This window comes from Cryptomeria japonica, chromosome 7, assembly GCF_030272615.1.
Source record: "Cryptomeria japonica chromosome 7, Sugi_1.0, whole genome shotgun sequence".
NCBI classification, from domain to species: Eukaryota; Viridiplantae; Streptophyta; class Pinopsida; order Cupressales; family Cupressaceae; genus Cryptomeria; species Cryptomeria japonica.
This window is the reverse complement of record NC_081411.1, coordinates 52497046-52516761: the sequence shown is the minus strand read 5'-3', so window position 1 is coordinate 52516761 and position 19716 is coordinate 52497046. Positions and strand designations below refer to the sequence as shown.

The 19716-nt window shown below is 37.3% G+C and overlaps 1 protein-coding gene across 1 annotated transcript; it reads right to left on the bottom strand.

Annotated features, from left to right (window-relative positions):
• Positions 1-4013: 4013 nt before the first annotated feature.
• Positions 4014-11054, bottom strand: LOC131856395 (beta-amyrin 24-hydroxylase-like). The gene is made up of 3 exons (XM_059208173.1): positions 10955-11054; positions 5530-5777; positions 4014-4283 (listed from the first exon to the last, which is right to left on the bottom strand). The coding sequence occupies exons 1-3, from the start codon at positions 11052-11054 to the stop codon at positions 4014-4016; spliced, it is 618 nt and encodes a 205-aa protein (XP_059064156.1).
• Positions 11055-19716: the final 8662 nt, after the last annotated feature.

The following is a 19716-nucleotide window of genomic DNA, read 5'->3' as shown; positions in this document are numbered from 1 at the left end:
AAAATATTTATTTAATTAGACTGGACAATTTTTGGTGTCTACGCCCACGTAACATATCACCATGTGAGTAGGAGTCGATACCCCATGTAACCAACGCATATGGTAATACAAAGTGTGAATCGATAGCATTAAATCAAACTCATTGAGTTTGAAACAATCACAAACTCAATGCTATTATAACCGACCCTACGTGGTTATGCCAAATGCCATTGGATGTTAGATGTACCGCATGGGTGGAGCAGTAAATAGTCAATAACAGTTAGAATATAGCTCAAAACTAGGAAAGATAATAACATTCGATCATCATAAATGGGATTGTTGATTTTGTAAAAAAAAAAAAAACACAAAGCGACAATATTGAGAACATTGAGAAAAAGAAATAAGAATATTGGGAAAACTCAGAAAGAAGGCAGAACAAGAAACATAGTCAGTAGATTTTCACAAAAGAATCAGCGTGTATCATCTGATATTAGGCTCCAAAATTCATAGGTAGGCTCTTATTCGAGCAATGTTTTATGGTATAATCTAAAAGAATAAAGGTTGATATGTTTTGAGAATAGCTAGATTAAAAGGATAATGTAGAAAAGAATCAAAGTCATAGTTTTAAATTTTTGTATATAAAAATCATGTTGGTTTATATCGAAATGCAAATTTTGGAAAATTATATAGACATATTACGTAGACATTTTTTTAATTGTGTTACTCATTGTGTAAATCTTAGAATTTAGATAACCAAAACATGTAGAAAGATGAAGAGCTTATATATTGTAAAAAACTGAATTTTAAAACCATAGAAAATGAAGTACTAGTTATAGAATGTGTACTCATAACTTCTATTTCTGCATTTGATAGCCAATATATGTTGAATATGCATACATGTGTTACGCCTTCTTGTTTTCAAAATTATGCATGAAAAACAAGATTATCTTTTATTATATTTTTGGTATCATGCGAAAAATAGGAAGCTAGAAATGTTACAATACTTTTGCATGTGTTCTTGGGGAAAGTTACCTTTCGGGACGGGTGCCGAATGTGGAATTATAGAGAGGGTATTTTTCTTTTCCAAACTATATTTTATTGCTATGCATGACATTATACTCGACTGAGTAACTTATTGACCATCAAAACAGATTGATTTAATTATGTTCTCTACCATATCCTTGTTATGATCTTTCTTATTTCTTAATTGAGTTAGAATAATATAAAATGCATGTATCATTCTAGGCATGCACCAAATTCCATCTTGTCTATTGAATTCTTCTTGCTAAGCAATTCGTGCAGGGTTAGGTATTCTAAATTGATTGAGAATTTCGGGGAAGTGTATACTTCAAGGTTGGGTGGAAAAAGCACCTGAATCTTGTTCTCATCTTCATTTATAAAAGATTGCATTGAAGATAGCTTTGGATTGAAGATCAATGGACACATCTCATCCTTTACTTTGTATTATACATGTTATTTTAACTTAAGGCATTTGAAAGGCCTAAGTATTGAATGCAGATTTGAATGCTGCATACAATGAATGAAATACTATGAACTATTATTTGTAAAAATACTATTTATATCTCCTTATTGAATAAAGAATCATTATTTCCATTGTAGAAATTTGCGTTTATTATGATATCAATGGATTAATCATATAGAGCTAAGGTTAGTATAGTTGAAGTAAATAGACTTATTAAAGGATTTATGAGTTTATATAACAATAAAGAGTATTTCATTTTATTATTAAAATTAGAATGTTATACGTCTTTACACAGACAAATTTCCCAGAGAAGTTGGTAAATATTTTAATTTAGGAAGTTGATCAAATTCAAAATTAGTCAAAGTAGACAAATTTCCAAAAGAAGTTGGCAAATATTTCAGTTTCTGACACTAGCTAATATGAAGACTAGTCAAGGTAGACAAATTTCTAAGAGAGGTGGGCAAACATTTTAGTTTCAGACACCCACTAGTATGAAGATTAGTCAAGGTAGACAAATTTCCAAGAGAGGTGGGCAAAAATTTCAGTTTTTGGCACCCACTAATATGAAGATTAGTCAAGGCAGACAAATTTCCAAGAAAGGTGGGCAAACATTTCAATTTCTCACACCTGCTAATATGAAGATTAACCAAGGTAGACAAATTTCCAAGAGAGGTGAGCAAACATTTCAGTTTCTGACACCCTCTAATACGAAGATTATTAAAGGTGGATAAATATCCAAGAGAGGTGGGCAAACCTTTTAGCAAATTGACATATTTGAAAATTAGTCAGTGCAAACAAACTTCCAAGAGAAGCTGGTAAGCATTCCAACTTAGAAAATTGAATAATTTCAAAATTAATCAATGTAGAAAAAATTTCAATAGAGACCGACAAACATTTTAACTTGTTGCACTCACTAATTCGAAGGTTTGTCAAAATAGATAAATTTTTGAGAGAAGATGGTAAATATTTCATGTCAAAACATTTAGTGATTTGAAGATTAGATAAAACAGACAAATTTCCAAGAGAGGTTGGCAAACATTCCATCTTACAATAGTTACTAATGTGAAGATTAGTCAAGGAGGACAAATATCCATAAGAGTTTGGCACACTTGTCAGCAATTCACTCCCTATAGTCACCTTTTGCAGTCTGCCAAGGTAGGTCTCTTAGCCTCTTCATACCATCTAAATAGAGCTCCCTCAAGGATGCTTGAATTGTGATGTGATGAGGCAACTCTTCCAATTGATCGCATCTAGTAAGATTCAAAAACTCTATCTTTTTGATGTTTTGGAAATCATCTAACTTCAGTATGAGCTTTCGACACCCCTCTAAATTGAGATATTGTAGGAGCATCAACTTCTTATAAGAAGCAAACAATGTTCTTAACGTACCACATCGGTACAAGCTAAGATGCCACAAATTTCTCAAATCGCCAAAATTGTTGGGTAGGGATAATAGCATTTTGCAGGATGTTAATTCTAGGTGCTCCAATGATCACAAACAACAAAATTCTTATGGCAGACTTTTAATATTATTGCAGTATCCTCTGACAACTATCTTTTTCAATTCCTTGAGACTTCCTATTGAGTTTGGAAGTCTTAGAAACTTGGTGCAATAATAAATAACCAACTCTCTTAACTGTATAAGAGCTTGCAACACATTTCCAATGATAAAAACATAAAGCAGCAAACAATTACAAAGAAGAAGAAGAAAGAATATTGATTTAAGTGAGCTGAAACAAAAGATTACTTACATTGTTTTTAGCCTCCCACAACTCTTCTTAGTTATGTTCATGTAAAGATTAAAAATCAACAGAGAAACGAAAACAAAAATAGAATAAAGAGATGACAAGAGACGACACAAATTTATAATGGCTCGACAATTGCCTACATCCACTCTCAGAAAGGGAAATCATATATTAATTGTATCCAATTACACGGTACATAGATAGCACACATATTTATACATATATTCAAGCATGAGATGAAGAGTTAGGGGAACGCAAACAGTCATGTGATCATTGGGATTCATATACCCAACAATCTCCCTCGTGAATTCCAACCAGCACAGCCATACACTATGACATCCCCTGCTTCCATTTCGAAAGCTCACATTACAACCATACCTTGAAAAGATTATATTTTCACCAGATTTTGTTCGCGCACACCTTGAATTAATCTTCTCAAAATTAAATTGAAATAAAAAATGCTTTCTAAAACAAATCCATCCATTATGTCAAAATAAACAACACAACTTCTAGCAAACTTAAAATACATTCCTTCATCAAGGGAACTTGTGCCTATGCTTCCCTTAGTAGAAAATATAAAAACCTGTCAGCTTGTGCTTCCGCAAGATCAATAGGCTCCTCTGGGTTGTTCTCACAAACAAATTCCAACACCGATCGAGCCACCACAAGATGAACATGCATGATAGCCAATGTAGTTCGGGGACAAATCCTCCTCCCCACACCAAACAACATCAACTTTATCTCTTTACTCCCATTAGATCCACTTCATCACACATGAACCAATTTTGCTTGAATTCATCAATATTTTACCACACTTGGGGATCGTTATCCACTTCCCAAGCAATAAAATTCATCAAGGCATTCATGGGAACATCGTAACCACCAATAGTGGTTTCCTCTATAACTGCATGCCCCAAAATGAAATGCCCCGGCAGGCGGCGATGGAGGGTCTCCTTCACCACAGCCTCCACATACACCATTTTCGAAACATCCTCCTCTTTGTCTTCTTTGTCTTCATGAATTGTATTAAATGTTGTTGTGGATCCATTTGACCATGAATTTGGATCCAAAAGCTCCTGGTCAAGATAGAGGGGTTCAGATGAAGTAATTTGCCAGCTTCCTCTGGGAGTAAAGGGTGATTCTAAAGAAATATCAATATTATTATTGTTTCTTCAGTTGCTACTTTTAGGAGTGAAGACTGAGGTGCTGTCAGCTTTTTCTTCCTTGTGAGCCATGCTAAAAGTCACTTGCAATGATATTTCCTTCCATTTTGTTCTGCAAATGGGCCATAGAAAGTTTCCATGCTTCACATTCGCAGTGATGCAAGGAAAATGGAAAGCATGATAGCATTCCATTGTAAATATCGCGTTCCCTCGCCCAGACTTCGTTGTCTTTAAGCACATTTCATGGGTACTTCTGGAAAGCCTGATATTATTCCTAAGCAAGCTCAATCTGGAGGGCGACCTTGGGGATGAAGGAACAAAACCTTCAATAAGCAGAACATTCTCGATATTCCTCACTCTAGGACTCGCACTGGTCCGACATTGCAACCTAGGGCTACAGTGTGACTGAGAACACATTCTGGGACTTGAACTAGAGATTTCTTTCCTGTTCCAATGTGGTAGACATGCAACCACGTCTAAACCAACTGGCTTACGAACATGACATCCCTCAAAATTTTGACCAGCCCACTCCTTTGAAATTTTCACAATGAACAAGGCTTTTATCACCTCTTCAACTAACGTGACTCTTTGTCTCCATTCTGGGTCCCGCGCCTCTTGTAATTATAGTTTGAAGGCCAATTCGAGGTCATTGCATGCAAACAAAGATACACTTAATTCAATTTGTTGAGGAGTAACGATGTTTGCATCCATATTTTCCATGAACTCTTCTTCCATCAACATGTAATCCATGTCAGGAGCATCATTCTCTTCTTGGCCGATACATAGGCCTTTCTTGTCCACCACATCCTATAGGCACCCCAAATCTGAAGATAATTGGTGGTGTGAACATGCATGCAACTCTTGCTTTAATTTTAGAACTGCAATTTGTTTCTATGCACAACAAGAAAACTATTTTTAGTTTTCTTTTGGACATTTAGTTCAGTTTTATTTTTAGTGGAATAAAGCATGTGCACTCACATGTGTTGTTTTATTTTTAAGAGACTATTTATAGTTTTATAATTTATTATTTTTAGAGACTCAATTAATTATTTATTTGAATAATGCATAATGAATGCATGAAATGCAATCAAGAGTGAACTATTTGTTGGAAGAGGCTGCAACCTCTATAAAAACTGTTGAATTGCAATTTTAGTATTGCCTGCAACAATGTAATTGGGTTTTCTAAATTTGAATAAAAGATTTGTGTTTGTGTCAAAAGATTTCTTGTTTCTTTATCCTCTGTTTTAAATTCTACAAAATCCTCCTCTATCAAACCATGCTTCACTGCAAACATATCTTCTTGGGCCTCACTGAAAGAAGAATGTCTGAGTCTATTTCCATCATCATTGTCATGGGAGTCTTCCTCATCGTCATGGGAGTGTCTTTTCATGTTTTCCAAGGCCATGCCTGTTAATATTATTTCAAAGTTATTCATGAGCAACATTTTGGTAAGGTATCGCGCTTTCCTTAGTTTTTTGGCCCGCTCTCCCGATCTCTTGTGCGCTTGCCAAGTGGTGTCCCGACATGTCTGTAAATGGCTCCTTTTTCTCGCTTAGTGTTGAGAGAACACAGGGCTTTCATGTGGCTCGGGTCTTTTCATTGGTGTATGTTTCAACGCAACATGGATTATCGGTTCATGGCGTATAGGATCTCCACCCATGACTATCTCAGTTAATGAAACAATTTCTGTAGCTGAGAGCGAGGAACTGAAGTACTCTGCAGACTGAGAATATTTGATTGAAACTTTCTTCCTTACTTCAAGTTTTGGTGGCAGAATTCATTACTTTCTCATGCCAAAGAATATCTCATTAAAATAATGATGGTAAGAAATCAAATCAAGGTATTGAAAAGGACAGATAATTACTAATTTTGGAAATCAGACCATAAAACACCCCCGAACTTATTTTGGCACGTGTCCACACATGCGGAAGGGATTTATGGAAGTGTATGCAGATTTTGCATAGGTAATAATCACAGTGAAATAATAAATGCATAATTAAAAAAATTAAAAATGTACATACCTGCAGTTTTGCGAATAAATGATGCATGAAAATAGTTCACCAAAAGAATAGTGAAACGAAATGATTTGACATGAATGAAATGATAGATAAAGAAATGGGATGGGATGGCGTGGATGAAAAATTTATTTATGGAGAATAATATTTCCATAAGACATGGAAATATCTTTTTGAAATGATGTGTGGAGAATTATAAAGTGGTAGGAATGTTCCCTACAGAAGCTACAGGAATTGTACCCTGAATGGTCCCTTCTGTGGCAGTAGGAACTTGCCCAGTTACTGCAGAAATCGATGTTTCATCTTTCTTAGCGAATTGTTGTAGGTACTGCTCTTTGGTTGGAGGCTTATGATAGAGATGCAATCGGCGACCATTTATTAAAAGCTTAAATCAAACTGGATTAATTATGGTCAAACGAATAGCTCCATTTTTGAAAACTTATTCTATCTCATATGGGCCTAATCATCTGGTTTGCAACTTTCCCATCGTATCTTTATATCTTGAATCATAGAGAAGAACCTAGTCACCTGCTTGAAACTTCTTCTCTTTGATGTATTTATCATTCCACTTTGCTCTCTGATTTTGAATTAGTTTTGTCTGTTTGACAACCATTTTTCTCCACTCATCCAAAGCATTCAATTGTTGAATACAGTCTTTTTGTGCTTCAGAAAGTGTCATATTCAATTGCAAAGTTGTCCTTAGAGTTTTTTGTTCAAACTCAATAGGCATCATTGCTTCTTTTCCATAGACCATTTCAAAAGGTGTAAAACCAATTGGTGTCTTTCATGTTGTTCTATATGCCCAAATGGCTTCTGAAAGTCCATGAGACCAATATTTTTTATGAATAGATACTGTTTTGGTAAGAATGGCTTCTAGCTCCCTATTTGTGACTTCTACTTGTCCATTAGCTTGTGGATGGTATGGGGTAGATTTTCTATGCCTTATATTGTATTCATTTACCAAGGCTGAAATCAATGTGGAAGTAAATTGTGGTCCTTGGTTTGATACAATTTCCCTTGGAACTCCATACCTGGTAAAATTCTCTTCATAAAGGAACTCAACCACTTTATTATTTCTTGCATGTATCATAGCTCGAGCTTCTACCCATTTAGTTACATAATTAGTACATACTAGAATGTAAGATTTTCCATTAGAAGGGGGATCAATTGGTCCAACAAAATCTAGCCCCCATTTATCAAATGGCACAACTAATATTTGTGGGTATAATGGCATCTCATCAAATTTAGTAGGCCTCCCCATGCATTGGCATTTGTCACATTTCCTTGTATATTGTGCTACATTCTTATATAATGTTGGCCAGTAATATCCCGTGTTCAGTATTTTACGTGTTGTTCTCTTAGTAGCAATATGTCCTCCACATGGTTCATCATGACATGTATGTAGGATATCATATGTTTCATCCTCTCTTACAAATCTTCTCATGACTTGGTAAGGTCCATTATAAAACAAACAATCAACAATCCGAGAGAAGTTAAAGCTTTTGTCAACTAACAACCTTCTTTCTTTAGGAGAGAAATCAATTGGCATTTTAGCAGCAGCTAAATAATTGGCAATATCACCATACCAGGGAGAGAGAGCTTGTATAAAGAATAAATGTTCATCTGGAAAAGCATCATCTATGGCTGCAAGATCTTCTTGCAATTGAAGTCTTGAAAGATAATCTGCAACCACATTGGACTTTCCTGGTTTATCAATAATTGTGATAAAAAATTCCCACATCAACAATAACCAATGAGCTAATCTTCTAGTAATTGAAGGCTTATTCATGAGATATCTGATTGCAGTATGACCAATGTGCACAAATATAGGATATCCTTTTATATAGTGCCTAAATTTATTGAGTGCATATATAACTGCTAATATTTCTTTTTTAGTGACTGTGTAACTTAACTCAGGCTCTTGCATGTTCTTGTTGATATAATATTTTGTCCTAAGACTGCTCCTATTGCATAATTAGATGCATCCGTATGAATTTTAAATGGTAAGGACCAATTTGGACCTTCAAGAACTGGTGCTTGGGTCAAGTCTTGTTTGAGCTTTAAGAAAGACTCATTGCATGAAGAATTTCATTTAAATTTCATATCCTCGGTCAGAAGAGAATATAAGGGACTTGCAATTTTGCTAAAATCTTTGATAAACCTTTTATAATATCTAGCATGACCAAGAAAACTTTTGACATCTTTCTACTTTACCAGTGCAGTGATATTTTGAATAACTTCAATTTTTGTTGGGTCAACTTGTATTCCTTTTATAGAGATATGATGACCAAGGACTATACCTTCCTGCATCATCATGAAGCACTTTTCACTATTTAATGACAAATTATAGTCTTCACACCATTGCAAAACTTTCTTTAGGTTCTCCAATGCTTCTTCAAATTCTAAACCATAGGTTGTAAAATCATCCATATAAATTTCCATTGTCATGAGAATTATCTGAAAATATGCTTATCACTGCTCTTTGAAAAGTAGCTAGAGCATTACACAATCCAAAAGGAAGAACAAAATATGCATATATTCCCCAAGGACAAGTAAATGTAGTCTTTTTCTGATCCTCTAGGGCAATTTGAATCTGGTCGTAGCCACTGAATCCATCAATAAATGAGAAGTATCGCTTCCCTACCAAAGAGTCTAATACCTGATCCACAAATGGCAATGGAAAATGATACTTCTCATTGTTAAGTTCAAGGCTCTATAATCAACCCATACCCTCCATTTTCCTCCTTTCTTAGGAACTATTACCAAAGGTGATACCCATTGACTATTAGAAATAGGATAGATAGATCTAGCATTCAACAACTTCTGCAATTTCTCTTTAACTATTTCTCTTAATGCAGGATTGATTCTTCTTTGTGGTTGTTTAAGTGGTCTACATTCTTCTTTTATGTAGATATGGTGGGTAAAAACTGTTGTATCAATTCCATGCATATCCTTGTAATCCCATGCAAAAGAATGTTTATGACATTTGAGCAAATCCACAAGCGCCACTCTTTGAGTTTCTGCAAGATTACTGTTGATATTCAAATATTTATTTGAATCAACTTTCACTTTGATAGTAAGATCAATCTGAGATAAATTAGAAAAATGAGAAGTACGAACTTCTTGTGGCAACAGAGTATGAAATATATCAATGGCTACAAGAAAGTCTGATTTTGCAATATTTGGTACTAACTCCTAAATTTGCTACTCTTGTCTTAACTCATTTGTCAGAATTTTATAAATAATTGAGTCTTCATTATGAAATTAGTTGAATGGTCCTATATTAATTATCATAAGGTGATTGATAGAGTCAAATCCTTCTTCAAATTCTTCTCCCAAGTTAGGCCAAATGGCTTGTTGTTGATCAAATTGAGGCTGAGTAGGAGAATACAAAGCTAATGTTTTGGTAGAGTTCCCATCTGAAATAGTCATATCCCCTTACCTGCATCCAATATATGCATTAGTTGTAGCAAGCCAAGGTCTTCCCAAAATCACTGGATATCCTCCCAATGTGGCCTTAGGAGACATGATCATAAAGTCTGTAGGGTATTCCCAAGAATCCAAAGAAACAACTATATCTTCAATCATACCATCAGGTCGAACTATAGGTGTAGGTCTGAGACTAGTGATTTCAAGCCACTGCATAATATCCCTTGTCATAACATTAATGTTTGCTCCTAAATCGATCAAAACATTCTTTATCTGAATGCCATTAATGAATATATTCATAATAGGGCTACCAGGATCAACATACTTAGGAATCGAAACCTTTCCTAGCATAATATTTGCTAGTTGACCCATTACATGCACTGTTTGTGGGTCTTTCTTCTTTCTACCAGGCTTCTTTAGACATGCTTCCCTAAGTGCCTTACTATATACATGAACATCCTTTATTGCTTGTAACAATGGGATTTTAAGACATACATGTTTCAGTTGATCTATAATATCAAAACCTTGTTCCTACTCTGGAAGAATCTCTTTTTCTTGCAACCTCTGGGGAAATGGGGGTAGTTGTTATTTTTGAGCTATTGTAACTGTTGGACTAGAGATTTCTTGTTCTTTGGGTATTTCAGTTATAACTGGAGGGGATGGATTAGGCAGAGTTGTCCAAGATCTGAGGTGAATATCACTAATAGATAGAGAATAGGTTGGGTATTGATTAGGATCAGCTAAATAAACTTGTTGTTGCTGAGATTTTCCATTAGGATTTGACATTGGTTGAGTGGGAAATTGTGTGGATTTAGGTGGAACAATAGTTTCTGTAGGGGGAGGCATTATTGCAAGCGATTGTGGCTATTAACTAGGCTACTGATATCTAGAAAACTGATTAGTCCATGGTTGACTCCCCCTCTAATGAGCAGGTTGCTAATTTCCTTGAAAGGTGGAGACAATTTCCTTGTGGGTGCTGCCACTGTGGAGTTTGACTAGCAAAATGTTTCCCTTGGCCTTGAGGACCATACCAGTTTGGATAACTACCAAAATATTTAGCATATGGTGATTGCCATTGATTATTTGGTGCATAGAAATTCCCACTGTAACCAGAAAAAAAAAGTGGACCAGGAGGCATACCTTGTCTGTAAAAAAATGGCCTTCTTTGAGCAACATAGAAAATTTGTTCATCATCACCCTGTATTGTCTTGAATGCAGGAACTTCAAGATTTGCAGCCATTTTACATCTGCAATCTCTTTTCCTTTGTCTACAATGAGGGTAAAATTCTGCAAGAACTGCATCCCCTTCCTCATGCTTCTTCTTAGATGAGAGTGTGTCTAGTTGAGTAGCCATGTTATTTATGATATCCTCCTTAAAGTCCTTCAACAAATGGCTAAGTTCCATTCTAGAAACTCCTAGCTTGAAATGCCTATTTTTTTTTTAAGTAGATCTAGAATACTTATGACAAATTTGTCCAGTGTCATTCCATGTGGATTGTGTTATGTCACCTCCTTCCATGAGATCCAAAGCATCAGTGCATTCATCTCTGATTCCTCTAAAAAATATTAGCTTGAGGGAATCTTCATTTAGAGTGCTATGCTTGGACTTTTTGACACTGAATAGAAACCTCTCCAGATAATCTTCAAGACTCCCATCTTCTTTCTGTGTCATTTTAAAAGTATCATCCCCATGGAGATCAATTCCTCCACAATAATCCTTGTACTTTGTTAGAAACAATCATTTCATCTCATTCCATGTAGAAATTGTGCTACTCCCCAAGCTCATAAACCATCTCAAAGATGATTCTTTCATAGTGGCATGGAATATTTTGAGTCTATGGGCATCTATAGTATAATCAAAACTCCTACAGAGAACATCAAAATCAAATAGGAATGTGTCTAGATCCTCTGTCACTAACCCATAGAATTTAGGGAGGGAAGAAGTTGGAATGTTCTTGAGATTAACATTATCATGTTGATCAGAGATAGGAAACTCAAATGTTGGTGCCAAATGTGAGGGTCGATTACTCCCACCAGGAGGTGGATTTACTTGTATTGGACTTTTATGGGGGGGTTACTAGATGAAGTTCTTCTTCTGGAGGTCCAAAAAGGAAATGGAGGCTATTCTCAGGAAACTCAGATTTAGGATGGTTCAAATTCTCTAGGGTTTGATAAAGTTCAGAAAAAGAATTTACATCTGGGGGATCAATTCCTGGATTATTAGGATAACTGGGTAGGAATCTACCTTGAGCATCTCTTCTTCACCTATGCATGCAGGTTCATAGAAATTTTTAACAATCAAGTGTATCAAAAATAATTAAACTGAAAACTAAAGAGATAATAACCATAACAGGTTCTTAGTTTGACACCATCCCCGACAACGACGCCAAAAATGTTCATCCCAACAATAAGAATAATAACTCTAGTTAAAGTCTCAACCCAAAGTTTGGACATTCACTCTATGAAGTTACTATCTCCATAGCTGGTGTTCATTTGATTGTCAACCCAGGGATGTAATACTTGAAATGGGTCTGCAATATATATGCACTAAGTTCCTACGATATCTACCCTGCATTACTGCAACAACTAACATCTATGCGGGAAACGTAAGCAATAATTGAAACAACTAAATGGCTACAAGAAAAATTTGCATTAACATAAATTTCATTAAATAAATACTAGCTAAGTCCAATGCTACCAAACAGGAATTACTCTATTTGATTTGGCTGTAGGAACAGTCAATGCAAGAACGTCTACTCCAGCTACAAAAGAAAACTAATTTTTAACAAAGGCACAAGAACACTCACCAAGTGGGACCTCTTGGATGAGTGCTTCCAGGCTTCCAAAACAACTCTAAGTGCTCAGAATAACATATCTTTATTCATTGTTCCTAAAAATTTAATATGTTATTCAGAATCAAAAGAAACTCAAAACTTCTAAATCTTTTGTTCTATTTCTTCCCTTTTCTTTCTAACCTCTGAAAAGAGATAAAGACCCTTATTTAAAAGAAAACTATTTCCTAAAACATAGATCACGTCGATGAGAAGAGGTGGATAATATTCATGAAGGGAAACAGTCAGAGTTAAGTCACTGATAAAGTGGATCTAAACCGAACCACAATCATAACATAATGTGGCAGTATTTACAATACTAATGCCCACTTGAGTCAGACATCACTGAGTATTCCTACTATTCCTCAACCAATCAGTGTGACAAAAGGGTATGTGCAAGATCATGGGGGGCCAAAAAGGGGCAATGGAGAAAAAATGTGTTTTAAATCTTTCCAAACATGCAAAAATCTATTTTGACTTTTTATTTGGCTCATGCAAAATTTGAATTTGGTTTGGTAATACCAAACCAAATCAGATATCCGTTAATATCGGATATTCGATATTAATGGATATCTGATATTAACAGAAATCTGATTTGTGATATCACTATTGTGATGTCATACTTTTTCAAATCGGATATCCATTTTCTCAACACAAAAGTATAGTTTAGTAAAATAGGCATAACTTTTGTGTTTCTTATCGAAATTTTGATTTTTTTATGGGTGTTGGAAAGGTAATTTAGAGACCTATCAAATGGATAAGGTAGTTTTATTATATTATAGACCAAAAATTAATTATAATCATTTAAATTTATTCCTTCAATTTTAAAACTTTAAATACTCACAAATTTTGCATACAAAGTCTCATGTTTTCCTATCACCTCCTTTATCTATCACTTGTCTATCTATACTTATATAAATATATTATATCTATCTCTTTCTTATCTACTTATGTCACTTATTTTCTCATCCCATCTAGATAAATAAATTCCCAAGTTACATGCATCTCTGCATATATCTCCATCTTTCTATTCCTATCTCTCCCTCTCCCACTCCATCATTGTCACTCTTTATTTATATATTTCTCTCTAATAATCTCTCTTCTCTCTATTTATCTCCCTCCTCTACCTTATCCTACCTATACTTATATATTACTTGTCTCTATCACCTCCTTTCTCTACCTATCTTGTCCCCTCTATCTCTATATCCCTATAGATCTATCTTCATGTATATTTATATCTCATTATCTCTCAATCTCAATTATTCACTCCATCTATCCCTCCATTTGTCTTACTCTCTCTATTACTTTCTATCCATATCTATCTCTATCTCCATATTCACATCTCCATCTCTTTCCCTATCAATCTCTCTTTCTATATGTTCCTCTATCTTTATATATATTCCTTTATACATGATTAATCTACTTCTCTATCTCTTCCTCTATCGCCCTCTTGAAGTATCTTTCCCTTTCTCTACCTTTATCTCTTTATTTAATCTAGCTTTATATATCTTTGGCTCTCTCCCCACATCCTTCTCTATAGTGCCTTTATATATCTCTATATCTCCCTCTTTCTCTCTCTCCCTCTCTATCTATCCCTATCTATCCCTATCTCTATTTCTCACTCTCCTACACTATCTATATCTCTCTATCTATCGATATTTCTCTTCCTTTATCTCTCTATCTCTTCATTTTTTTTTATCTCACTCCCTTTACCCCTCTCTATCCATTTTTCTCCATATCTTTATATATTTATCTATCTTTAGCTCTCTCTTTCTCTATATCTATTCATCTCCCTCTCCCTTTATCTTCATTTTTTATCTCTATCTTCCTCTCTCCTTTTCAATAACTAGATACGTCTACCTCTTTCTATCCATCCTTGTCCTTTAGTTTTTCTCCCTCTCACTTCATACTCCTTAATATCTATATCTCTATTTATGTCCTTGTCCTTTAGTTCTTCTCCCTCTCTTTAGCTCTTCATCTCTCTTCACCCTTATATCTCTCCTTATTTGAAACTTAGTACATATGGTCTCCTAAGGGGTTATATGGTGTCCTAAGTGGTCATAGAACACCATATGAACCCTTAGGACATAATATGACCCCTAACGACACCATATGGTCTCCTAAGGTGTCATATAGTGTCCTAAGGGGTCATAAAACACCATATGACCCCTTAAGACATAATAAGACCCCTAATGATACCATATGGTGTCCTAAGGGGTCATAAGATACCAAATGACCCCTTAGGACACCATATGACCCCTAATGACACAATGTGGCATCCTAAAGGGTCATATGGTGTCCTAAGGGGTCATAGGACACCATATGACCCCTTAGGACACCATACAACACATAACACCATATAATGTCCCAAGGGCTCATATGGTGTCCTAAGGGGTCATATAACACCATATGACCCTTTTCGACATTGAAGGGGTCATATAGTGTCCTAAGGGGACATAGGACACCATATGAACCCTTAGGACATCATAGGACCCCTTAAGACACCATATGGTGTCCTAAGGGGTCATATGGTATCCTAAGGGGTTATATAACACCATATGAACCCTTAGAACACAAGAAGACCCATAACGACATGATATGGTGTCCTAAGGGGTCATATGGTGTCATGAGACACCATATGACCTCTTAGGACACATTATGACCCCTAATGATACCTATGGGGTCAATTGGTGTCCTAAGGGGTTATATGATGTCTTAGGAACCTTTAGGACACAATATGACCCCTTAGCACACCATACAACCCTTAATGACACCATATGGTGTCCTAAGGGGTCGTAGGATACCATATGACCTGTTAGGACACAATATGACCCCTAACAACACATAAGGACTCATATTGTATCCTAAGGGATCATAGGACACCATATGATCTATAACAACATAAAATGACACCGAAAGATACCTAAGGGGTCATATGATTTTCTAAGGGGTCATAGGACACCATATTACCCCTTAGCACACCATACAACCCCTAATGACACCATATGGTGTCCTTTGGGGTCATAGAACACCATATGACCCCTTAGGACACCATATAGTGTCTTAAGGGGTCATATGGTGTCCTAAGAGGTCATTAGACACCATATGACCCCTTATGAGACCATAGACCCATAACAACATAATATGGTGTCCTAGAGGGTCATACAACACCATATGACCTCTTAGAACACCATACGGCCCATAACGACACCATGTGGTGTCTTAAGGGGTCATAAAACATAATATGACCCCTTAGGACATAATATGACCCCTAGTGATGTCATATAGTGTCCTAAGGGGTCATAGAAGACCATATGACCCCTTAGGACACCATATAACCCGTTACGACACCATACGACCCTTTATGATACCATATGGTTTCCTAAGGGGTCATATGGTATCCTAAGGGTTCATATAACCCCATATGACCCCTTAGAACATAAGAAGACCCATAATGACACGATATGGTGTCCTAAGGGGTCATATGGTGTCATGAGCCACCATATGATCCCTAACAATACCTAAGGGGTCACATGGTGTCCTAAGGGGTTATATGATGTCCTAGGAGCCTTTAGAACATAATATGACCCCTTATCACACCATACAACCCCTAATGACATCGTATGGTGTCCTAAGGGGTCGTAGAACACCATATGATCCCTTAGGAAACAATATGATCCCTAACAACACCTAAGGGGTCATATTGTGTCCTAAGGGGTTATAAGACACTGTATGACCCCTAACGACACTATATGGTGTCCTAAGGGGTCATAGGACACCATATGATCCCTAACAATACCTAAGTGGTCATATGGTGTTCTAAGGGGTCATAGGACACCATATGACCCCTCAGCACATCATACAGACCCTAACGACACCATACAGTGTCCTAAGGGGTCATATGGTGTCCTAAGGGGTCATAAAACACCATATGACCCCTTAGGACACCATGCGATTCATAATGACACCATATGGTGTCATACAGGATCATATGGTGTCCTAAGTGGTCATAGGACACCATATGACCCCTTAGAAGACCATCCGACCCATAACAACATAATATGGTATCTTAAGGGGTCATAGAACACCACATGACCCCTAAGAACACTAAACGACCCATAACGACACCATGTGGTGTCCTAAGGGGTCATAATACATAATATGACCCCTTAGGACATAATATGACCTCTAACGATATCATATAGTGTCCTAAGGGGTCATAGGACACCATATAACCCCTTAGGACATAATATGACCCCAGAGGACATAAAATTAACCCTAATGACACCTAAGGGGTCCTAGGACACCATATAACTCCTTAGCACACCATACGACCCCTAAAGACACTATATGGTGTCCTAAGGGGTCATATGGTATCCTAGGGGTCATAGGACACCATATGACCCCTTAGGACACCATACAACCTATAGCACCATATAGTGTCGGAACGGGTCATATGGTGTCCTAAGGGGTCATAGGGCACCATATGAACCACTGGGACACAATACAACATGTGAAAACACCTAAGGGGTCATAGGATACCATATGACTCCTTAGGACACCATACAACCCCTTACGACACCATATGGTGTCCTACGAGGTCATATAACACCGTATGACCCCTTAGAACACAAGAAGACCCATAACGACATGATATGATGTCCTAAGGGGCCGTATGGTGTCATGAGATACCATATGACCCCTAACAATACCTAAGGGGTCATATGGTGTCCTAAGGGGTTGTATGATGTCCTAGGAACCTTTAGGACACAATATGACCCCTTAGCACACCATACAACCCCCAATGACACCATATGGTGTCCTAAGGGGTTGTAGGGGACCATATGATGTGTTAGGACATAATATGACCCCTAACAACACCTAAGGGGTCATATTATGTCCTAAGGGGTCATAGGACACCATATGACCCCTAACGACACAAAATGACACCTAACAATACCTAATGGGTTATATGGTGTTCTAAGGGGTCAGAGGACAACATATGACCCCTTAGCACATCATACAACCCCTAATGGAACCATATGGTGTCCTAAGGGGTCATAGAACACCATATGACCTCTTAGGACACCATATGACACATAATGACACCATATGGTGTCGTAAGGGGTCATATGGTGTCTTGAGGGGTCATAGGACACCATATCACCCCTTAGGAGACCATACGACCTATAACAACATAATATGGTGTCCTAAGGGGTCATAGAATGCCATAGGACTCCTTAGAACATCATACAACCCATAACAACACCATGTGGTGTCCTAAGGGGTCATAAGACACAATATGACCCCTAACGACGTCATATAGTGTCCTAAGGGGTCATAGGACACCATATGACCCCTGAGGACATAATACGACCCCTTAGGACACAAAATAAACCCTAATGACACCTAAGGGGCAATATAGTTTCCTAAGGGGTCAGAGGATACCATATTACTCCTTAGAACACTATATGCCCCCTAACGACACCATATGGTGTCCTAAGAGGTCATATGGTGTCCTAAGGGGTCATAGGACACCATATGACCCCTTAGGACACCATAAAACACATAACAACACCAAATGGTGTCCTAAGAGGTCATATGGTGTCCTAAGGGGTCATAGGACACCATATGACCCCTTAGGAGATAATACAACCCCTTAGGACACAAAATAAACCCTAACGACACCTAAGGGGTCATAGTTTCCTAAGGGACCATTGGACACCATATGACTACTTAGCACACCATATGACCCCTAATGGCACCATATGGTGTCCTAATGGGTCATATGGTGTCCTAAGGGGTCATATGGTGTCCTAAGGGGTCATAGGACAACATATGACCCATAATAGCACTATATGGTGTCCCAAGGGGTCATAGAACACCATATGACTCCTTAGGACACCATATGACCCATAATGATACCATATGGTGTCCTAAGGGATCATAAGACACCATATGAACCCTTAGAACATAATATCATAACTAATGACATCATATAGTGTCCTAAAGGGTCATAGTGTTGGAAATATGCCTTGAGTTCTCCTGACCAGTGTTTGGGTTGATTGGTGTAACTTACCCCGATGGAACAACTTGTGGGAAGGTATCAACTTGTGGACTTTTCCTATCGGTGTAACTTTGGCCGATGAACATGTTGCGGACAAGTATCAGGTTAGGTCTACCCGATGTATCCTCCTTGTTTGGTTATCGAGAAGTAGTGTTCGGATCCGCTTTTGTGGTCATCAGGTTAACATCACCTATCGAGTTAGCTATATTGAAGTCCTGCCAATATCCCGATGTAGCCTATTGGATGTTTTCCCAATCACCTGATGAAGTCACCTTCATGTGCTTCGTCTATCGAAGGAGCACTGTTGGAGTCTGGTCGATGACTTGATGAAGTCGCCTTCGGTGATCAAGTTGTCATCGGCTATCAGTGGAACAAGTTGGAAGCTACGTCTATGTCTGATGAGTTCAACTTCTTCTGACTTGGAGTGCATCACTCATTGGGGAAATAGTTCAGGGTATGTGTCGATGACCAGATGAAGCTGCTTTAGGTGATTGGGGTAACTTTGCAGTACTGTTGCCGATGGCCGATAGGGCTGATCTGTTTGGAACCACTTTGATGAAGTCGTCTACTAGTTTATCGGGGATCAGGATTTCTTGTTCGTAGTTATGCCGATGGCCAATGGAACCTTCTTCCTGTGATTGGTTAATAGGTGAGCAAGTTCGGGATGATCAAACGATTGTCGCTATACCGCTATGGAAAGATGCACGAAGTTTGTCCTCCGTGACTTGGCAACCAAGGTGGGGCCCGACAAAGAAGAGCTTCATTCTAGGTGGTTAGTGAGGTTGTGCTAAGGTGGCAGGGCAAGGACCTCATATCCAATCAAGGGGTGCCACGTGGTGGAGCATAGAAAGAGATCAAGAAAGATTGAACAATCGAGGTAGCTATTTGGTTGTCTTGCCGATGACCTGATGGAATTGCCTTCGGTGATCGAGGTATCATCGAAGATCAGGAGAATTGGTTGTTTGCTACACTGATACCTAATGAGGTCACCTTCAACAATTGGG

Coding starts and splice junctions, on each gene's coding strand:
- LOC131856395 (XM_059208173.1), bottom strand. CDS start 11,054: ATGGCTGCAAATCTTGAAGTTCCTGCATTCAAGACAATACAGGGTGAT. Junction 5,778..10,954: donor GCCATTTTTTTACAGACAAG/GTATGCCTCCTG, acceptor TAATATTAACAG/GCATGGCCTTGGAAAACATG. Junction 4,284..5,529: donor ACCCAATTACATTGTTGCAG/GCAATACTAAAA, acceptor TATCTTGACCAG/GAGCTTTTGGATCCAAATTC.